Genomic DNA, 21,920 nt, shown 5'->3' with positions numbered 1-21,920 from the left:
ATATGAAAAGCAAAGCGATGCAGAAAAAAGACAAAATTGATGTTAGGGGTGAACTGCACGTTGCTAAGAATTTTAGCACTATGCCATTGGCCAGCGTGGAATCAATATAGGCTGTGTGTTTATGAATGAATTAAGCAGACTGCTGGTGTGTTCTTAATACATGCAGACTACGTGTGGCAGCTTTTGATTGGCAGCAGTAAATAATATATCTCACACAAAGATTTATAATACTTCATTCAATCCTTTTGACCTGAGATGACCTGTCCCACTGTGCTAATGATGGATATAGGTGATTTTTCATACAACATCCAAATAGTTTTTTGAAAAGATTGAGAAACATTTCAAATCATGTTCTTTTATTACTGACATACACTATAATAGCTGAATTTTTGTTTTTCAAATGAACTTGTAAATGAAATGAAGTATACAACATCAGACAATTCTGTATACTAATTCTTACAATTCTGATTACTAAATAGCACATTCTGTTAATGTTTTTAATCTATTGAAATTTTACTATTATCTATATGATGATGGACACGTACTTCAACATAATGTTTTACTTTGTGGTACAGTACATCATTCCAAAATGCAAAATGATATAAATAGTAATTATTTTTTCATGTTATTATTGATAATTATTTTCATTCAATTATTATGTAGAAATTTGTCTTGAAAAGTCCGGACAAGAATATGAATACAGTTTGAAAATTTAATTGGAAAAATGACCATGTATGTATCTCTGATCACATGTGTTAACTTTGAATGAAGCAATGGATAAAATGTGATAGAATAGGATGTGATTGCAATAATCTATGATGATTTTTTTTCTCTCTAATGTTTCTTGGAAAATAAAACAACACAACAAAAATTACCAAGTCAAAATCAGTCATTTCTATAGAACTACTTCCACACAGATCTTATCGCAGTACATCAAAACAAAACACAACTTGTTTAAAAGTGTCAACAATTTTTAACTCCTACACTTCTACATGCAAATTATTTCTTCTAATCAAATTGGGAATTCTTGAATATTGAACACAAATTGTTTGCAAGAAGATGAGAGTAATTGTCAAAGTTTCTGGCTTGATACAAGACTCTGATTTCTTGTTTAATACTGTGACAAGCTTGCTGTTTTGGTGATTTTCTGAGGTGTGAAATGTCAAAAACTCAACCATAAAGGATGACAATGTTGTCAAGTGGGATAAGAGAATGTCAATAGAGCTGATTTGTGATCACCTAAGAATTCCATCATTAACATGCAAAAATAAATATTAATATATATATATATATATATATATATATATATATATATATATATATATATGACAGATATGAATGCAAGCATAGATTTATAAAGACAGGCTTCATGGTTGAGTTTTTGAAGTGTCTACAAATTTTAACTCCCTACACATCTGCTTAAAGACAAATTTTGTCAGAGTTTCTGTTGGTGGTGAAAAAAATATTATACATGTTGTTACAATTACCGTAGTAAGTAGCCTACAATTGCAATCATCACTATTAGATTGGATCTGATCTCTACACAGTGGTTTACTGTTTATTGCCATAAACCTCTGCTAACAAATACCAAAATCAATCTTTTCATTTTCTTATCTCTTTTGACAGCAAGTAGACAGGGCATTTTTTCTCACTAATCTTCCAGTATGTTTCTAGATTTTAACTGATATGACTGACTTTTAGAAATACCAATAAATAATGACCAAAACAGCAGCTTTGTTCCAGTAACATTGATTTTTAGACCATTAATTTCAAGGAATGCCAGTGATAGGAACAAATTATAGGGCAGCTTTTTGATATGAAATCTTCATATAACGGGAAAGATAGGTGACAAGGACTTTGGTTCTATATATTCCCAAATCCCTGTCAGAAGAGGAAATCGTTTGCACAAACATGCTATTGTGTGTTGACTTTATGACAGGGCACATGTTACCACACAGTAGAAGCTTAGCAATAACATTGAATATAGTTTGGTCCATAACGTGCTAGCTTTTATTACAACAGCACGTCTATATTATTACCACAATGTATAGACTGTGACACATGCATACAGTCATATAAATATGTTACAGAATTGTCAGAAATCATTGTCAGTTTTTTCTAATACCTGACTTTCAAATCATTTGCAACACAATTGAACACAAATACTTCTGCATTTCCAACCAATCTGCTATAAATCTAGTCTGTCATAAATTCTGCAATCCAAACTAAGTTTGTCTGTTTATTACCATACTATGTTAACATGACATGGCCCATTGTAATATGTGTGCATGATGTTTTCAAGTTATACCGGTAAGTGATCATTTATTATGAAGTCCCTGTGATTGTGTTCTGATCTGAAATATTTCCATGGAAAAATTGCCAGGCTTTGGTTGTGACTATATATTCCCTCACGATGGTGCTTTTACTTGGCAATTTACGAACAAAAGTTAAAATTACTACACAGGAATAAGAAGTAACCAAATTTTGGGTTTTTGTAGCAATAGACTACAAGCCAAATTGTAGGTCAAAATCCTGATCAGTAATGCATATTTACACTGATCACAATTTTTTTTTTTGAGAGAAAGTTATCTTAAAACACTCTGTTCCATGCCATGTAAACCCTCATCACATACTAACAATAACAGTGACTTCATACTCCGTATTAATGTACACTCTGTGTGTGGTTGAAGGCAATCTAAAACATTAGATGTCATGTGACAGGTCATGTGACAGCTCATGTAGTGATCCTTCCTGACATAATCATCTCATTATTGACAGTGCAACCATCTACTATTAAAGAATGCAAGCACCGTCTCCGGCCTGTTAACTTACCCAATACGAGCGCTTTCTTATCTGATGTTGGTAAGTTTGAGGTAAATCAAAAGCAATGTCAGAAACACAAATTGCAAGCCATAAAGCATAAAGGCAGATGTTACAGTGGACAGACTTTACCCTTTCACCCCTATTGCACAGTATAGTGGTCCAACCAAACCACTGGGAATAATGGGGTTGAACCACACTTTGGGTGTGAAAGAGTTAGAGCTGTGGGTGAAGAGCATGGGAAGAGATAGCAGACAGCAAAGCAAGGTATGAGACAAAGCAGGAATAGCAGAAGAAAAGGATATTTGAAATAACAGCAGCAAACCTCTATCAGAAGTTATGATATGGTATTTTCTGTTAAATCTGGTGAGTTGTTATTTGGGACACTACAATTTGTCTTTACCATGATTTCTCTCTGCATTTCACTTCATTCATATCATTAAATTCGCAACCAATTATTGTCAGTTTCCTCTCACCATGGCAACACCATTTAGAGTTATTTCAGGGAAAGACTAACCCATTCATTCATATATTCCCATTAGTAGATACAACTTCAATCTCAACCCTTTCATCACCAAGGTTTGGCCAAAACCCATCTTTAATAAATGGCAATTGTGGACATGTTATTATATGGGGAAAGGTTCAACTCCAGAATAAAAAGGACACGTGGTGTTCTACAGATTCAGTATGCCCAAGAAGTCACATGATAACAGTACAAAGTCACTCATGTGTACCAATGCCTATGGAAATACACACGTTTCTATGTATATTTGTGCACATGGTTTTGTCTGTACATTTGAATTCTAGGTTTAACCCACTAGGTTGATCAGGACAAGGAAATGATGGGGGTCGTAGCACAGTTTGGTGGTGAAAGAGTTAAGTCTATGTACGATAGTAGAAGTAGGCAAGAATATAGAAGTTTAGGATATTAAAGAGCCAAAGTTAAAGAGGATTACAATGCATTGAGTTTACATGTTTATTCATCATCTACTGGTATATTATCAATTTAAGTTTGCTTTGCTAAAACTGTACAAGGGTTAGACAAACACTGATATATATCTTTTTGAAGATGAATATCATGCAACACCGAAAATAGCAAAATGATAAATTACTGATCAAGTCGTTGGTTACATCAGGGACTGTTACAGGTTTAGCATTTATTTCTCAGATTTTAAATCCAAAATTGGAAAAGAATGAGTTATCATCATTATAATCAATATTGTCAAAATAGTTTTGGCGAGATTAGATAACTTTTCATAGCGATTATGCAAGCAATCTTTGCCAGTTAGTTTTGATAAAGTGTCTGTATTTTCAATTTGAACAGCAACATCAAAATATAGCAGAAATCACCACTCTGATCAGCTTCAATGGAGTCAATAGGCTTGGTAGATGATGCCACTACAGGAAACACCTGAGCTATAGGATACAAATCATTTCTCCCACAGGATCCCATACACATGATATCACTTCCAGCATTTCCAAAATGAATATCTTACCTTCATCACTGACATCATCAGATTTCTTGGTTTGCAGCATGACAAGCTGATAATACAATCCTTGTTTACCCATCAACACATCATGATTCCCCTCTTCAACAATCACACCATTTTGAACGGCGCAGATCTTGTCAGCATTTCTGATGGTTGAAAGCCGGTGGGCTATCACTAAAGTTGTGCGACCAACACTGGCCTGTAAAGAGGAAGACCAATAACATTGCTTTTTGTAAGTCGGCCTAGTCTATGGATACATAACTGACATTATTATACATCTACAATCAAGATCAATAGAATTTTGAATGCCCTAAAAAGCCATTTGCTGTTTCAAGGCATCCCCACCCCCATGAGCTGATGTGTACGCATTCTGCGGCTGTATTTGTGTGTTCACTGTTCAAGGGACACATTGAACATTCAAGTACCAGATTACATCTCACACTCTGGACGGATAATGCACAGGCTAGCTAGAAGTCCATACAAGATAGCTTTCAAACTACATCTCACACTCTGTACGGATAATGCAAAGGCTAGCTAGAAGTCCATACAAGATAGCATTCAGACTACATCTCACACTCTGTACGGATAATGCAAAGGCTAGCTAGAAGTCCATACAAGATAGCATTCAGACTACATCTCACACTCTGTACGGATAATGCACAGGCTAGCTAGAAGTCCATACAAGATAGCATTCAGACTACATCTCACACTCTGTACGGATAATGCACAGGCTAGCTAGAAGTCCATACAAGATAGCATTCAGACTACATCTCACACTCTGTACGGATAATGCAAAGGCTAGCTAGAAGTCCATACAAGATAGCATTCAGACTACATCTCACACTCTGTACGGATAATGCAAAGGCTAGCTAGAAGTCCATACAAGATAGCATTCAGACTACATCTCACACTCTGTACGGATAATGCAAAGGCTAGCTAGAAGTCCATACAAGATAGCATTCAGACTACATCTCACACTCTGTACGGATAATGCACAGGCTAGCTAGAAGTCCATACAAGATAGCATTCAGACTACATCTCACACTCTGTACGGATAATGCACAGGCTAGCTAGAAGTCCATACAAGATAACATTCAGACTACATCTCACACTCTGTACGGATAATGCAAAGGCTAGCTAGAAGTCCATACAAGATAGCATTCAGACTACATCTCACACTCTGTACGGATAATGCAAAGGCTAGCTAGAAGTCCATACAAGATAGCATTCAGACTACATCTCACACTCTGTACGGATAATGCAAAGGCTAGCTAGAAGTCCATACAAGATAGCATTCAGACTACATCTCACACTCTGTACGGATAATGCACAGGCTAGCTAGAAGTCCATACAAGATAGCATTCAGACTACATCTCACACTCTGTACGGATAATGCACAGACTAGCTAGAAGTCAATACAAGATAACATTCAGACTACATCTCACACTCTGTACGGATAATGCACAGGCTAGCTAGAAGTCCATACAAGATAACATTCAGATTACATCTCACACTCTGGACGGATAATGCACAGGCTAGCTAGAAGTCCATACAAGATAGCTTCAATACTTGCTCTACAAAGCAGGAGAATATTGTTGACATTGCATGAAACTAGTCAATACACGGCCCATTTAACGCCCCAGTAAGGAATGTAAGATGTATAATAATAAAGATTTATGAAAATACTGCAAAGGATGCATAAGGACACCAGCGCTGTGTATTGCCTTCTGCTTTGCATCAGACGACATGCTGTGCCAATGTCCTTGTGTATCCTTTGTGACATTTTTGCAATAACCTCATATGACAACTGATGGTTTGAAACTTGACACTGAACTGTAATCATCAAACAGATGCTGCTCGGTGGCCAGCAAACTCACCTTGTACAAATTGTATGACAATATTTGACTGTACCTTTAAAAATTGACTATGAGCTGGGCAAATCTGAACAGGGTTCAGGGTCCAAAATGTCACATAGAGGTACCCTTCTGTATTAAGGTGCCTCTTACAGTCAATGTGAGCAACTTTCTAAGATAACATCACACTGCAATAAGGTTTAGTGTAACCCTATCATTCTTGTAGAACACTTTGTCTGATACAGACTCAGCAATTGCTGGCAAGTTTAACTTTATATATTGCCACTGGGTTGGCAAAACCTTTGATTGTCAATGTTGGATTGTTTACCTTATCCAAAGCAGACTGTACAGTGGCTTCACTCTCAGTGTCCAAAGCGGATGTAGCTTCATCTAACAGTAATATCTTGGGATCTCTGACAAGAGCTCTGGCAATAGCCACTCTCTGTTTCTGTCCTCCAGAAAGCTGAGCTCCTCTCTCTCCAACAAGAGTTCCATATCCCTGTCAAGAGAGTTCAATTGTGTGTCATCATTTGCTTTCACAGTTTAATTTCAGATGTTTGGTGGCAATTTATAGAGACAAGTGAAAAGCTTACTGTAATACCAAACTGTGACTACACAAATCACATGACCAAAGCTGAAAGAAAATAGCTTTACAGACTTAATGCTAATTTTGATAAACTCTTCATATTCATATTAAGCCCTCAACTGCTGATCAAAAATATCATACCCTGCATGTTATGTATAGCACAAGTAAACTATTCAAAGAGTGATATCTCTTCCATAATAATATTGATGTATGTCATGTTATCAAGTTATCATGAAGAAATACATGAAAGCCTCAGTTCACAAATAAACTATGGTTCAGATTTGTTTTCTTTTCGATCCACTTGTACAATTCTAGGGAAAGATTTGAAGGCAATACTAAAATTGTTGAGGGCAATACTGAAATTGCTGAGGGCAATACTGAAATTGCTGAGGGCAATATTGAAATTGCTGAAGGAAACACTAAAACTGCTCAGGGCAATACTGAAATTGCTGAAGGAAACACTAAAACTGCTCAGGGCAATACTGAAATTGGTGAAGGCAATAAAGAAAGTACAAGTAAGTGAATGACATGTCCTTCATGGCGACAAACATGTTTTGAATGCTAGTGAAAGACATTTTTCACTGTTCAATTGTTGTAAAATTGCATCTCTTGGAAGAGATAACTTAGCAACTGGGGCTATTAGATTCAGCGCCTCGGACCTGCAGGATTCAGACACTGATAAATAAATTTGACACTTACATCAGGCAGAGCTGAGATGAAGTCATGGGCGTTGGCCTCTTTACAGGCTTTCTCTATCTCAGCCTGTGTGACATCTTCTCGTCCATAGCGGATGTTGTCTGCAATAGTGGTGCCAAACAACACTGGTTCCTGACTTACAACACCGATATGCTCACGTAACCAGTTGACGTTCATGTCTTTCACATCCTTTCCATCAACTTTGACCTGAAGTATCACAAATTTAACAATTTTAATTAACATCAAAATCTTTCCATTTTGAACATGTCAGTATCTTTCCAATCAGTTGACAAAAATCTTTAGCTAACGACAGATGAATAAATTGTGAGAGTGTTTTATGACAAATAATATTCTTGACTGGTTTGTACATGTACTTGTACCAATGGCAGTTACAAAAAATTTCATTCATAAGCTTAGTCCAAGAAAATCCTCTACAATGGGTTTGGCATTATTGTCTTCTTCTGAAGTGAAAAGAGCTGAACCCCTTTGAGTGCCACAATCAACGTTTGTCACCTTTATAAAATACAACGCACAAATTTCTTTCAGGTCCAAACATTTTTTCCAGATTCTCCCCAAAATTTTCAAAAAGCCTGGAGTCTATGAAAAGTGCAAGTTATCAAATTAATTACAAAAAAATTAATAAAAATTGGTAAAATGTTGCACTAAGGTTTGATGGGAAAAATTACAGCACTCAAAGGGTTAATATGAGTTCTCTTTTTTGAAATAAAATATGCGAGTAAAAGATTTGAAGAAGACAAAATAAATTTAGATACAATTTATTGATTGATACTTACACTTCCTTCAATAGTATCGTAGAATCGCTGTATGAGTTGTACTGATGTACTCTTACCACAACCACTAGAACCGACCAATGCCACCGTCTGACCAACACTCACTGTCAAGTTCATTCCTTGTAACACCTGAGACAACAACAAGCAGTGCAAATATTCATGTAGAAATCCAGCAATCCAGGAAAGTGGTCATTGTGATCGTGAAACCACTACACACCTCTGGGTATGGTACTGGCTTATAGCCCTACACATAGCCACTGAAACTGTCACTGTATGCAGAAAGACTAAGTAAGAAACGGCAGTCCTACACTAAGTTTTTTGAGTAGTCACTGTACGCAAGCAAAAGTAAGTACATAGGCAAACTTTTGTGAAAACCACATTGAAGTATTCTCCATATTGCTGCAGGTAATTAAAATTCTATAGTTACAATACAAATGGATACCTGAGAGTAAAATTTACTCCACAGTTGATGTTGGGTCACTGTTTGAGTTTGGGTTTTTGAAAACAAAATGCCTAAATTAAGTGATATTTGAAATTAAATATACTACTATACCCTGGATTAACTGTATTGAGAAAAATAGCGTCAATGACACTGTAGCTCCCATCCTGGACTATTTAGTGTTTGTTGCTCTGATCAGATATTTGAACATGTGTGAAAGGGATAAAGTGCATGAAGTGAAAATACTTAAATGAAATGTACTGGAGACAGTGAAATATGTTTAATGTAATTATTCAGAATATAAAATGGAAAAAATACAGAATTAGATATATCGAATACTGTGATACAACCATTAACTCAACAAGTCATTTACAATGACATAGTCCCCACTTGTAATAGGAGTATTAGTCTTGATGGAGCAGGAAAATGTGGTCATTAAGAAGTATCACTGGAGTGTATATGTTGAGATCTATGGGCACATAGGTCTATGTCGTTGTTCCCAATTTGAAACACATGAGGCATGTCTAAGTTATGGTTCTAAATCGGGAAAAAAGGTCAGACCTCTAGCAGTATTGGCCAGCCAAGAAATACATATGCGCATTATAAATGAGGTACAAGATGTGACATCTTAAGGTCTAATATCCTATCAAAATTGGAGGGTATAGAACTTGTGGTTACTGAAATACGCATATATATGTATAATCAAGGTCAAAGGTCATCGAGGTCACATGACATTTTGAAAAAAAAATTATATTGCTAATTAATCCCTATATGCCAAAAAATCCGATCTCTAGCTCTATTCGCTTGCCCAGAATTAGATGTGTACATAATTAATGAGGTAAAGCGTGTGTTGTCATAAGGTCTCCCATCCTACTAAATACAAAGGACATAGCACTTGTGGTTACTTATTTATTGACATAAACATATATTTTAGGTAAAAGGTCATCGAGGTCACATGACATTTGGTCAAAAAATTTCTCTCCTATAGTTATCCCTATATAACAAAAATCAGACATCAAGCTCTATTGGCTCGCTCAGAATGAGATATGCGCATAATTATTGAGGTACAGTATGTGGCGTCATAAGGTGTCCAATCATACCAAACATGAAGGGTGTAGCACTTGTGGTTACCGAGTTATGGAAAAATATGTATATTTGAGGTCAAAGGTCACCGAGGTCACGTGACATTTTGTCAAAAAAATTGTTTTGCTAAGTTATCCCTATATACCAAAAATCAGACCTCTAGCTCTATTGGCTCGCTCAAAATTAGATATGTGCATAATTAATGAGGTACAATATGTGGCGTCATAAGCTGTCCCATCATACCATATATGAAGGGTGTAGCACTTGTGGTTACTGAGTTATGGACAAATATGTATATTTGAGGTCAAAGGTCACCGAGGTCACGTGACATTTTGTCAAAAAATTGTATTGCTAAGGTATCCCTATATACCAAAAATCAGACCTCTAGCTCTATTGGCTCGCTCAAAATTAGATATGCGCATAATTAATGAGGTACAATATGTGGCGTCATAAGGTGTCCCATCATACCATACATGAAGGCTGTAGCACTTGTGGTTACTGAGTTATGGACAAATATGTATATTTGAGGGCAAAGGTCACCGAGGTCACGTGACATTTTGTCAAAAAAATTGTTTTGCTAAGTTATCCCTATATACCAAAAATCAGACCTCTTGCTCTATTGGCTCGCTCAAAATTAGATATGTGCATAATTAATGAGGTACAATATGTGGCGTCATAAGGTGTCCCATCATACCATACATGAAGGCTGTAGCACTTGTGATTACTGAGTTATGGACAAATATGTATATTTGAGGTCAAAGGTCACCGAGGTCACGTGACATTTTGTCAAAAAAATTGTTTTACTAAGTTATCCCTATATACCAAAAATCAGACCTCTAGCTCTATTGGCTCGCTCAAAATTAGATATGTGCATAATTAATGAGGTACAATATGTGGCGTCATAAGCTGTCCCATCATACCATATATGAAGGGTGGTAGCACTTGTGGTTACTGAGTTATGGACAAATATGTATATTTGAGATCAAAGGTCATCAAGGTCACATGACATTTTGTCAAAATATCCGAGATATATGCGTGAACGGATGGACTCACGGATGGACGAACAGACTAACATGACCCAATCTATAAGCTCACTGGACTTCATCCGTGGGGACTAAAAATTGTGTCACTGCATCCTTTTTGCAATATGAATACGATGAGAAACTAAATTTTTATTTTTCGTGGCCTTATACATGGGAGTCTATGGAGATCTGCCTTATACATGGGAGTCTATGGACGTGTAAACTAAAAATATGCAAATTTCACCACGATTTGCCCAAATTTGGGAAAGGTCACTCCTATGCACTTCCATACCAAGTTTCAAATCAATCGGACTTGTGGTTTCAGAGCAGGAGATTTTTTGACCAAAAGTGGGAGAAAATTACAAAAAAATTCATGAAAAATAGCAAGTCCAAGATACTGACCCAAGATGTGCACAATCATTTCATGTCAGCCCAAAGTACTTACATGCTAATTTTTCATGTAATCTGCTCAATAGTTATTGAGTTTTTTCAATTTGACTGTTTTTACATTTTTTCACTTAATTTGCATATTTTTTGGCAATGACAACTTCATTTGAACAAAATCTCATCTACAGCCCATCATCCATGTACACACCAAATATCAAGATGAAATGTACAGCGGTTTTGGAGTTTTTGATGTTGACGGACAGACATACAGACATACAGACATACAGACACACAGACATACAGACATACAGACATACAGACATTTCCCTAGCCTATAAGAATAGCTTCCATTGCCATATATACATATGGCTATGGGAGCTGTATTGAGAAAAATTAGATTTTTGATTTTCAAAATAACAAGATGGTGAAAACCTCACATGTTCCACTTGTTTTACATTGGTCCCTTCAGGAATCAAACAAGAAAGGTATTGTAAGTATATGAGTGTCTAAACAAGTGGCTGAGAGGTCAGTTATGCTGTAAGTATTTGTATCTAGTTATTTTACCTTGACAGTTTTCCTGGATGGGTACTGGAAATGAACATCCTCAAATTCAATGTTGCCCTCTATTGGTGGTTTTTCACCATCAAGACTGCTGCTGTCAATGGATGGTTGCTATGGAAATACGCAAAGAAAACAATTATAAATGAAACGTGTTGTTATGGAAACGTAGCATAGAAATGCACTGCATTGTTGACACAGAAAGTGTACAACCAAGTATTAAACCAACCTGGAGAACTACTGCTGGAGACAATAATATACAGTCAGCTTGTTAACTGAGTTCATGGCAGTGGGCCTCTGAAGGCAGTCACAAACAGCTCACTGATGTTCATGCATCAACATAATACCATATTAATTTTTCCATGATAACATAGTCCCTGCCATTGCAATCTTACAATGCTTGTGAGTGCATCATCAAACATTACAGCCAAAGCTTCAATATTTGCTCCCTTGATTAATATTTGCAATCAGTATAGTAGTAAAATTAGTTACATAACTTTAAAATTTCAAAATAAATTAAAAGGTATCATATTTTTTGTTTGGGCTCAAAAAGTACAACATCATCGGCTTGCAGCTGTCATGACTTGTGTTATGGATCGCCATTCTAATGCAAAGCATGCTGGGTAGCCAGGTTCTGCGAGCTCTTACAGCCCATATGCACAACAAGCCAGGCCATCAACAACTATAATAAAGAAGGGTATCTTAAAATATGTGTAAATACATGTATATAGATTTTTCTGAATATGGGGAGAAGCAAGAAAGCTTACATTATCGATGATTTCCCAGATGTGAGCTGCGGCACCACGGGCAGTGGCAATGTCACCGATGGAAGGACCGGCATTTCCCAGAGAGAATGCACCAATCAGGACAGCAAAGAATACCTAGAAACAATGAAAAAAGTAGGAGATATTTTATGTCAAGTGATAATTTTGAGCATGTGTAAGATTGTATCTTCTGTTGGAAGCAAGATAGTATCTTATGTCGTATACCTGCAATATATGTGTTCGATTTCTGCCAAAGCATAGTTCATCAACAAAGACATTGGAGTGTCATTATTCCACATATGCTGGATGACATGAAAGATGCCCCCTAGTGGCAATAATTGACCTGTATAAGTACACCTTGTTTTATTACAGCAACGTAGTTATGTATGCGACCTACTTTAACAACCCACCTACTTGTTACCCTCCTGGGATTGTCCAGCGTAAAAGGGCCATGTTTCTACTAAAATAGTGATTGTCAAACTGACATCACCCTATTTGCTTAGACTTAAGACCAAAGGCTTAGGGTCCATTCATATAGGAAACTACTGAACGGCCAAATTCTTACTCCCTTGAGGAGGTTATTTGTGTATATGAGACATAAATTACAACTCTTGAAACTTACAGTTAGCATACTGCCGACTGTGTAATCTACATCGGGGTCAAGGATAAGTGTGGTACCATACCTGCAATGGAAAAGTGAGAACAGTTTGTAGCATTGTTGCAAACCTGATCTTGCTCATAAAACACTGAGATACAATAGTGGGACCAGGAACATTGATAGAAAAATTCTTCTTTAAAAAGTTAACTTATACCTGTGTGAAAGAAGACTGCTGGAAAAGCACATATCTATGTTACATCAAACTGGTTGATAAAGAAAATCAATAAATAGAGGCATAAACTCAGACCAAATCATTTTGAAATTTTACTTTTTTCCGACTATTTTTTAATCTAAATATATGCACCATATTATTGAGTATTATGAACAAGCTTATTGGTTAAATACAAAATGAAAATTAAAAAAAAATTCCCTTTATTTGAAAAAGGTTTCAATTAAAATGTGGAAAATTTATGACTGCTCCCCAATCAAAAGAACTCTGTGTGATTAATTCAAGTAATCAATCATGCTTGGAAATGGAAAAACAGCTACTGAAAATATAAGGCACATACATATTCATAACAATCACAAAAATCCTTGCACAGAAATTCTTGGCTTGAGATATCTTTCTTTCCCTTAAGGTAAAATGCACCTCAGTGACAGATATCTGAACTCTAATACTTTTAAGATTCCTTTCTGTGGGAGCTCACTTTAAAGCTCATAGAGTAACAAATTTTCACTGTGTTAGTTTTTTGAAAATCAAAAATTTGATTTTCTCCAAAGGGATGGCAGCCATTTTGGATTTCAAATATTGGTAAATGATAGGCAATTTCTACCTCTAATTCCAAACTCTGCATGGTTACCGCTGACTTTTATTTTTGATTTGGTAAGAAAAAGGATGAAAGTTTCTGAGAGGAAAGTTTGAGCAAAAGTTTATGTTTTTCACTTTCAAGGTGCATACTACCTTAAAGAGGCAAATCCTTAAAGGTATACAATCACCTGTAATCTAAATATGCCCATATATGGTTAAAGGGGCGTTCCTAGGTATTCAAAATGCCATGTGAGGGTGCTGTTTTTAAAAGCGGCCACCCGCTTAAAATCTGTGATTGGTTAGATTTTCTCTTTCCATGGTAACTGTGGCAAAATTTGAACAGGTGACAGTATACCTTTAACATCACTTGAGTTATCTTGTCTGTCTGACAGAATAACAATGGTGTACTAGTATTTCAACCTCAGTTGCTCAATTACACTGGTAGTTTTCACACATGATCTTGGAAACATGAATAGTAGAGTGTACTCACCAGAAACCCAAGGCATAGGTACAGAAGACCAAGAGGAAAGTGATACCCATGCCAGAGCCTTGAACCAAACCTTTCTTCACACCAACTTTCTTTGCAGACTCTAAGTTCACAAGATATCTGTGTACGGACAGAAAATAATCTTAAACGCTGCAAATTTATCCAGACTTTCTTAGGTAATCAGGTCGTTATTTAGTGAAAAATAAACAAAATAGCGTTGGTTTCATTCACTTTCACTTGCGCGTATTAGCACAGTGGCCACAAGCTGAACGCACGGAAACCGGAAGTGACGCATCAAACTTGCTAGTCACAGCCGGTTCAAAGCGAGGTCACTTATAGCGCTCTTCTACGCCGAGTGGAGTACGCGTACGCAGTACGCAAACCTCAGCGCTCGACTGAAAATCATAATGGCGAAGATAATCGGTAATAACTTCAAACCTGAACGAGCAATCGATGATCCAAGACTGACATCGTCAGAAAGTTACAGCGACTTGAGTTCAGAAAGTGACTATTCTAGCTTCGATGACGAAGTTCTCGGCGATCAATCATGCCTGTCAATTGTCAACCCAATCGCTGTGAAATCATGCCGACACCGAAGTAATGCCAATGCTCTAAAGAGATCGACGTTAATTCTAAAAGTGCAAGCATTTTTAATGTGTCACAGAACTCCCTGATGTAGCCATGATTAGTCTAGAACCGGCAGTCCTGTCTACAGTGTTCCGTTTCTAGTGCCTCAGCGTACATGTACGTACAGTCCCTATGTACAAGCAAAGCACTTGGGGCTGTATATGCCCCGGGCAGTTTTCTTTAGGCTTGTAGTTCCATAGTTGGACTTGCAACTTTCGCTAAAAGCAACCCTTCTCAAAGTGGTATTTGCAGAAAACTTTATTTCTGCTCGACTTAAACATCGACACCGAGTGCTTGTATATTGAGTAGCCATTCTATATACACTGTAAGTGGAAAAGCTTACAGTTGCACACGTCGACTGCTTCAATGACCAAGTTTACTACGTCACTTCCAGTATTTTCGTATACCGCTGTTTGTTAGCCAGTGAGTGAAAGTGAATAAAATAGACTCGAAAGCCTTTCAATGACCATATCAGTTTAATATTCCAAATTAATTTTCAGGGTATATTTCCCCTTTAAACACTGCATATAATTCATATGGAATTTCTTATCTATCTGCATTTATTAGTAAATCTCTATTCACATGATGTGAAAAAGAAAATGCATTTATAGATCACTGATTCACTTTTGAAAACACTGCAGAGTATACTGGTATATCCAGTCTGCCTTCTGACCAACACATCTTTGACTTCTAGGAATTTCTCTCATTTCTTTTTATCAATGTTATACTAGTGTTGTGTGCGTTACAAAGGTGGAATTCTGATAAATTTCATAACAAAATGTTTTTATCCTACTTTAAACAGATAAACTGATGCAATCTACCAATTAATACACAGAAAAAGTACATGAAATTACTCCCATCCTTGCAAGATGACAACAAATCCATACCTATCACTTTCTTTCTTCTCACCACCGAATGCAGCTACAGTTCTTATCGCTGACAAGACCTCCTCTGCAACAGCCCCTGCCTTGGCGTAGGAATCCAACTCAGTACTGGTCATGGATGTCACCAACTGGAGTAAACATACAACAATCAATTAGACTCATGTTACATACAACCATTACAAATACACCACCATCAATTATCAGATTTATCTTATATAAATATTATTTCCTTGATAAAATATTCAATGGAAAACAAAAGAATGACAAACTGTTAATGGGCTGTTGACACATTTGCTAATGCGAGAACCAGGGATTGAGAAGGGCGCCTTTAAAAATACACTAACACCAATGAAAATGCATGCGTTTGTGTAGTTTTTCTTGTCTTCTGTTATTTTCTATTACATAAGTTATTGGGAAAGTTGTATTGCTGAAAACTTTTTCAGTTACTTTTGTTTTACGTTAGGAAATTCTTGATGTTGTTCTACAGCCTGAAACATGATAAGTAACTGGTTTAAAATGTCAACTCAAACCCTGGCAGCAGATGATGCATACTGATTTATTTGGATGACAATGTCAGGAACATGCCATATGTTACATGGTCAAACCATTTCCTATTCACAATGGACATTATAGTTATGGGAAGCCTGTAGCTGGTGGTGACAGCTAGAGTACATAGTATATTTCAAACATCAGGATAAATTCACTTCCCAAGTGAAACAAATATAACTATAAAAATGTCACTGATTGTAATTTACCAAGTTTATTAAATCTTACTGAGTCTCCCCCAAAATTTATGAGTGTTTCCATTAACATTCCCCTTGAAAATAAGGCTGGTCAGTTGGGAATTTGTTTTGTATTTTTTATTTGGTGTGACACCAAAATTTTGCGAAAATTATGCTGAATTTATAAAAGTGAAAATGATTAGATTCTGAGGGTTTTGAAGAGGAAGAAACAACCATAAATTTGCCTTATGTAATTCAACAAGCATACATGTATGAATAAACAGCAAATAAGATTGTTCAATCATTGATGGACAGAAATTTACAAGAAGATATGAACTGAAAATGCTCACGTGTTTCATTATATATTGCATTTATGTGCAAGTTTGAACCTTTGCTACATGCTTTGCTACATTTAAAGTGTTATGATCAACACAATGAATTTCACCACAGATCAATTCTAAAGGTCATTAAGTATTCAAATATGTAATTAGCTGAAATAAAATAATTAATTTCTTTGAGTACTGTCATTGTATCACAATATAGCATGTGTGATTACCTTTGGTCAAGTCCTTCAAGCTCTATATGCCAAACCGTGAAAGCTTGTTAGCTATTTATGCAAATTATGAATTAGCTGACATGAAAATGCAAAATGACTTTCAATACTGTTATAACCTGGTATAATGATCAATGTACACAGCATGTTTCGCCAAATTTTATCAAGTAAATGCCAGTATATATCCCTAATTTGGAAGGTTCATTAAATATGCATATTGGGAATTGGCTGAAAAAAATGTCAAATGACTTTCAATAATCTTGTATCATAGTATCTTTAATGTACATAGCAAGTTTTGCCAACTTTGGTCAAGTCAAAACAGATAAATATCACTAATAAATGCGGGATATCGGACCGCAGGCGGGCGAAGATTGCATTATAAGCGCGCCAACCCAAACTCACTGCATGGACATCACATTTACGAAATCGAAGTCCAAAGTCAACTACGTCATTGTTAGAATAAGAGAGGTTTTCCATAACACGGGAGCATACCACCACAAATTTTGCACAGATGGCGTTGCACTGGCATTGAAAAAGGGTGCATGGGAGCATGGGAACGCGGGCAGTTTCCCTCGCTATGGGTAGGAAATGCATTGAGCAAGACACACTTCCGGGTTCGCAAAAAAACGAGGATCCCATTTACGGGGCGCTCAAATATAACTATTTGCTGTGATACATAGCAGAGGCGTATATGTTTGTGATGCTGAGAATAACATCAGTAAATAAATGACGGGTTTTAAAAGTTGACGTTTTTTGCGATGAAACAGACTTCTGAAGGTAGCTCGCTTGGGGAACACGTCATCCCGGCCGCTGTCCGCTTTGACCCCAGTAATTCACACTGGTTTTGGTCGGCCCCAGGTACCCAAGTCACTTCGACCCCGTCACACTTTTGCCTACATGTCCACGGAGACGATTCAACATGTTCCACAACAAAGCCAAGACAAAAATTGAAAATATCAATAAAAGGCTGAAATACACGATACTCGATGAAGTATGAAGTTTATGAAATGAAATCAAAATTGACAACACAAGTGTTTGTCTCGGGTAATACCACTTGAAGTTGAACTATTCTACAGACTGTATTCCATACAGTGCAGTATTTGTCAGTGACAAATTAATCTTTGCAATACATTTTTTTGCGATGAGCTGGAAATTTGATTAATATCGAGTTAATGTACATAAATATTCCGTTATTTACTGGGACACGTTTATTTTCTCGATCCGCTATCTGCGGACTATGTGCTGAAGTACATTGACTGTTCATGTCAACGATCGTTTCTCCCTCTGCAGAGTTTCTGTATCCCGTTCAACAACGCTAGTACCTCGATCACACGATAGTGACGCTATGTAGCTGTGCAGTATTGAAACTTATCATAAAATGGCCACCTCGTCTAACAGTAACACGTATTGTCGGGATTATCGTACGGAAAAAAGACTGCAAAAGTAAGACTTATGAATCTTCATCAGAATTGAACACATCATGATTGTACACGAGTATCAACCGTGAATGCACGTTGAGCTCGGCAGTTACACAAGCATGGTACGCTACATGCATAGCCCTACGAGTATGGCGACAGTGTCCGGCTTTGGCTACGCCGGGGCTACGCCGCCTACCGGAGGTGGGAGGCGGCGTAGCCAAAGCTGGACACTCTCGCCATACTCATAGGGCTAGCTACATGCACTGCCGCGATGCCGATCGTATGCATTCCAAGGCCTATCCCGGAATTTGTTTCACAAACAACCTCAAAGGAGAGCAAACATACTTCTATGGACAATGACGAATACGTTTCTTGGCGAAGCAAAATCAAAACAGTGCAGAAGTACATGAAGTAGGTCATGGCCTTGGACTCTGTGCACGAACCTGATTGGACACTTCAATACCTTTGACCCAAAGTTATTATTCATCAGCACTTCCATGCCATGAGGCTAGGTAGAGAACGTATTAGCCCTGCGTACGATGCTGTGTGTTCCGCTACAGCTAATAGCCCCGCTCACTGTGGTGACGGGGCTATTAGCTGTAGCGGAACACACAGCATCGTACGCAGGGCTAAGATTGTATGTACTCATTTCTGGCGATCGAGCAGCGAGGGAAACAATCAATTACCAAGGATAAAGCTAATTTGCTAAACGATATTTTATCTTGAATAGTGAGTTGAATGAGTAATAAAATATCATATTTTTAATGTTCAATACGAGGTTGAAACACGGAGGGACCGTGGTTGAAACCAGAGCTATCCAGCTGTAGCCAACCTGGACAAGCACTTTTCACAGCGCCCTCAAACAGTCGATTGTTTTCACTTGTCATACGCGGCGTAACAGAAAAATTAAAACTTTCATAACTTCATTAATATCCAAGCCACGCCCACCAAAACCTTTTCAGTTCTAGCCATTTGAATTCTGAAGATGTCTACCAAATTTGACTGAAATACGTTCAGCCGTTTTTGAGAAAATGGACCCACAGACAGACAGACACACAGACAGACAGACGGACAGACAGACAGACAGACAGACATCGCTGCGACATATGCTCACGTGTTCACACGTGAGCAATTTACAAAAATGGTAAATTTGCATATTTGGATGGTACTGTACCGGTACATACCTTAGTCATAGCAAAGGCAGCAACAGCTAAGAGAGGACTGACAGCTAGGATGACCAATGTAAGCTGCCAGCCATAGATGAAACCAACCACAAAACCAGCTAGAAAAGCTGTGAAGTACTGTACAAAGTTACCAAACTTGTCACCGATACCAGCTTTGATCTTGGTGACATCCCTGTAATGAAAAGTCAAGGGTCAGATTGATACATGACGTACTTCTATAACTTCATAACTTTGCCTGATGTGTTATTGTCAGCTCATCAATTTGTTTGGAGGTACCAGAGATCAAATATCACAGTTCACTACCAATCCATATAGAGAATGTAATTTTGTAAATTTTAAAGAGGGTTGCACATTGTAGAACTACAGAGATGAATTTTTTAATATGACTGAATGGGATTAAAATCTGACATTGTCATTTTGCTATGACTTCTTGTACATTAACCTATTCATCAAAGCAATTTGGTCCAAACCCATTGTTATCAATGAGTATGGATCTGTTCACGGAAACTGGAGTGAAAATGTTATATGCATATTGAGTAAAAGACAAACAGGTCTCTAAAACATACAAACTTCAAATCGAATCACAGAAACTGCTGAAATGATTTGAATTTAGAAGCAATGTTGGCAGCAAGATGACATCAATGAAAAACTTAGCATTCAAGAGGCTAAATTTACTCTTGATATGAAACGGGGAGGATGTTTGAAAGATAGAATAATCACATTAAAAGTGAGGTAAATTAAGCAGACAGCAAACTGCTGTATTGGCTGCTATCAGCAATGATTACAGCAAATATAGTACAACTACGGATCTAGATGAATAAGACATGTAACTGGGGCACTAAAGCATGATACAGTGGTTGGTTTTAAAGTACAGATGTTTCAATAATGGAGTAGAAAATGGTAATGCTATTTGATGACACACAAAGATGAGATAAAATGATTAAAACAGAGGCAGGGTACAGGTGTAAATTCAAGATGTGTCTGCAAAGAAAATGAGTTTGATATGAACTCATTTTGATAAGTGTTTGGTACTCTGCAACTGGCAGGGTCAAAGGCTATTCATAATTTATTGGTTTTACTGATAAAGTACTTATATCACAGTTTACTGCAGTGACACAGACTCTGTTGTAACTTACTCTGATAGTCTGGTGGTGAGTTCACCGCTGGGATTGGTATCAAACCATCCAATCTCCTGCTTCAGAATGGCTCTGAAGAAATTGGTACGTATCTGGTAGACTTGTCTTTCCGACGTAGTGACAAGACAAGTAACTTGGCAGTATGCAGCCACGAAAGCGCCGCATCCAATGAAAACAAAATACAGAGCATATTTATTCATGTCCTGCAGAAATTTTTCCATTTCTTGACTGTAAAAAAAAGATTACACCTAGTTACCAACTAGTGAATGCAATATATCAGAAAACAGCTAGTATGTGGAGGACTCTAATGATTGCAAGAGGTAAAATATTGTCTGGGTGTTCATATAATGACCAGAAAGTCTTGTTCAACTCTATGGGATAAATTTTCTATTCAAGGAGCAAAGTTTAATTTTCCATTGATGTCGTTGACTTAAAATCTAGGGCGCCCTAGGTCATGCAAAAATTCAACACTGCTAGCTTGCCAAATGTGGCTGCTACAGAATCTGTGTTGTCAAAGCTCATAAGTACAATAAATGAAAAGAAACACCTACGAAGACTTTAATGCATAAGAAACATTTTTATGACATGAGGATTCAATTCCAGTATCAGTAATGAAGACATGACAGATGATGTTAATAGAATATTGGAACTGTACTATGATACATTTTTTTAGAGGATAGAATTTCTTTAGAAACTTCTGTTTCATTATGAAAAAAATTCTGAGAAAAGTGGATTATTTCCATCACAAGACTGAGCCTGGCATTCTGTCAGTTTGCCTTGAGGGTATAGCAATGTTTAACTTCGAAACCGTAGAAGCATAATCACAAGAGAAGATTTCTGGTCTGGAGACAAACACAAATGTCGAGAATAACATAGCTTTAACACAGCCACAGGTTGTGTTGACATACTAAATACGGCTTATTTCACCATGCTCCAGGGAGGCTGCCAAAGAATTACTGTGTAATTGGTAAACGCAACCGAACTGTGCAAAGTTTGATGGAGAATTTAAGGCAT

At 37.1% G+C, this 21,920-nt stretch overlaps 1 protein-coding gene across 5 annotated transcripts in view; it reads right to left on the bottom strand.

Moving 5' to 3' along the window:
• The window catches only part of LOC139141836 (ATP-dependent translocase ABCB1-like), a 68,830-nt gene that overhangs the window by 15,298 nt on the left and 31,612 nt on the right, over window positions 1-21,920 (bottom strand). For 4 of the 5 annotated variants that reach the window (XM_070711525.1, XM_070711524.1, XM_070711526.1 and 1 more), the window contains 11 exons: window positions 20,907-21,134; window positions 19,771-19,942; window positions 15,897-16,021; window positions 14,386-14,502; window positions 13,112-13,172; window positions 12,493-12,606; window positions 11,732-11,839; window positions 8,240-8,365; window positions 7,449-7,652; window positions 6,492-6,662; window positions 4,317-4,509 (listed from right to left, as the gene is read on the bottom strand). In XM_070711525.1, the coding sequence (XP_070567626.1) occupies window positions 4,317-4,509; window positions 6,492-6,662; window positions 7,449-7,652; window positions 8,240-8,365; window positions 11,732-11,839; window positions 12,493-12,606; window positions 13,112-13,172; window positions 14,386-14,502; window positions 15,897-16,021; window positions 19,771-19,942; window positions 20,907-21,134 (1,619 nt within the window). Of the gene's footprint in view, window positions 1-2,832; window positions 2,854-4,316; window positions 4,510-6,491; window positions 6,663-7,448; window positions 7,653-8,239; window positions 8,366-11,731; window positions 11,840-12,492; window positions 12,607-13,111; window positions 13,173-14,385; window positions 14,503-15,896; window positions 16,022-19,770; window positions 19,943-20,906; window positions 21,135-21,920 lie in introns of all 5 variants that reach the window. The other variant, XM_070711522.1, reaches the window with a different exon arrangement.

The sequence above is a fragment of the Ptychodera flava genome, chromosome 10, assembly GCF_041260155.1.
Source record: "Ptychodera flava strain L36383 chromosome 10, AS_Pfla_20210202, whole genome shotgun sequence".
Taxonomy (NCBI): domain Eukaryota; kingdom Metazoa; phylum Hemichordata; class Enteropneusta; family Ptychoderidae; genus Ptychodera; species Ptychodera flava.
Note: the sequence above shows the minus strand (reverse complement) of the source record. Positions and strands in the feature narration are given on the sequence as shown.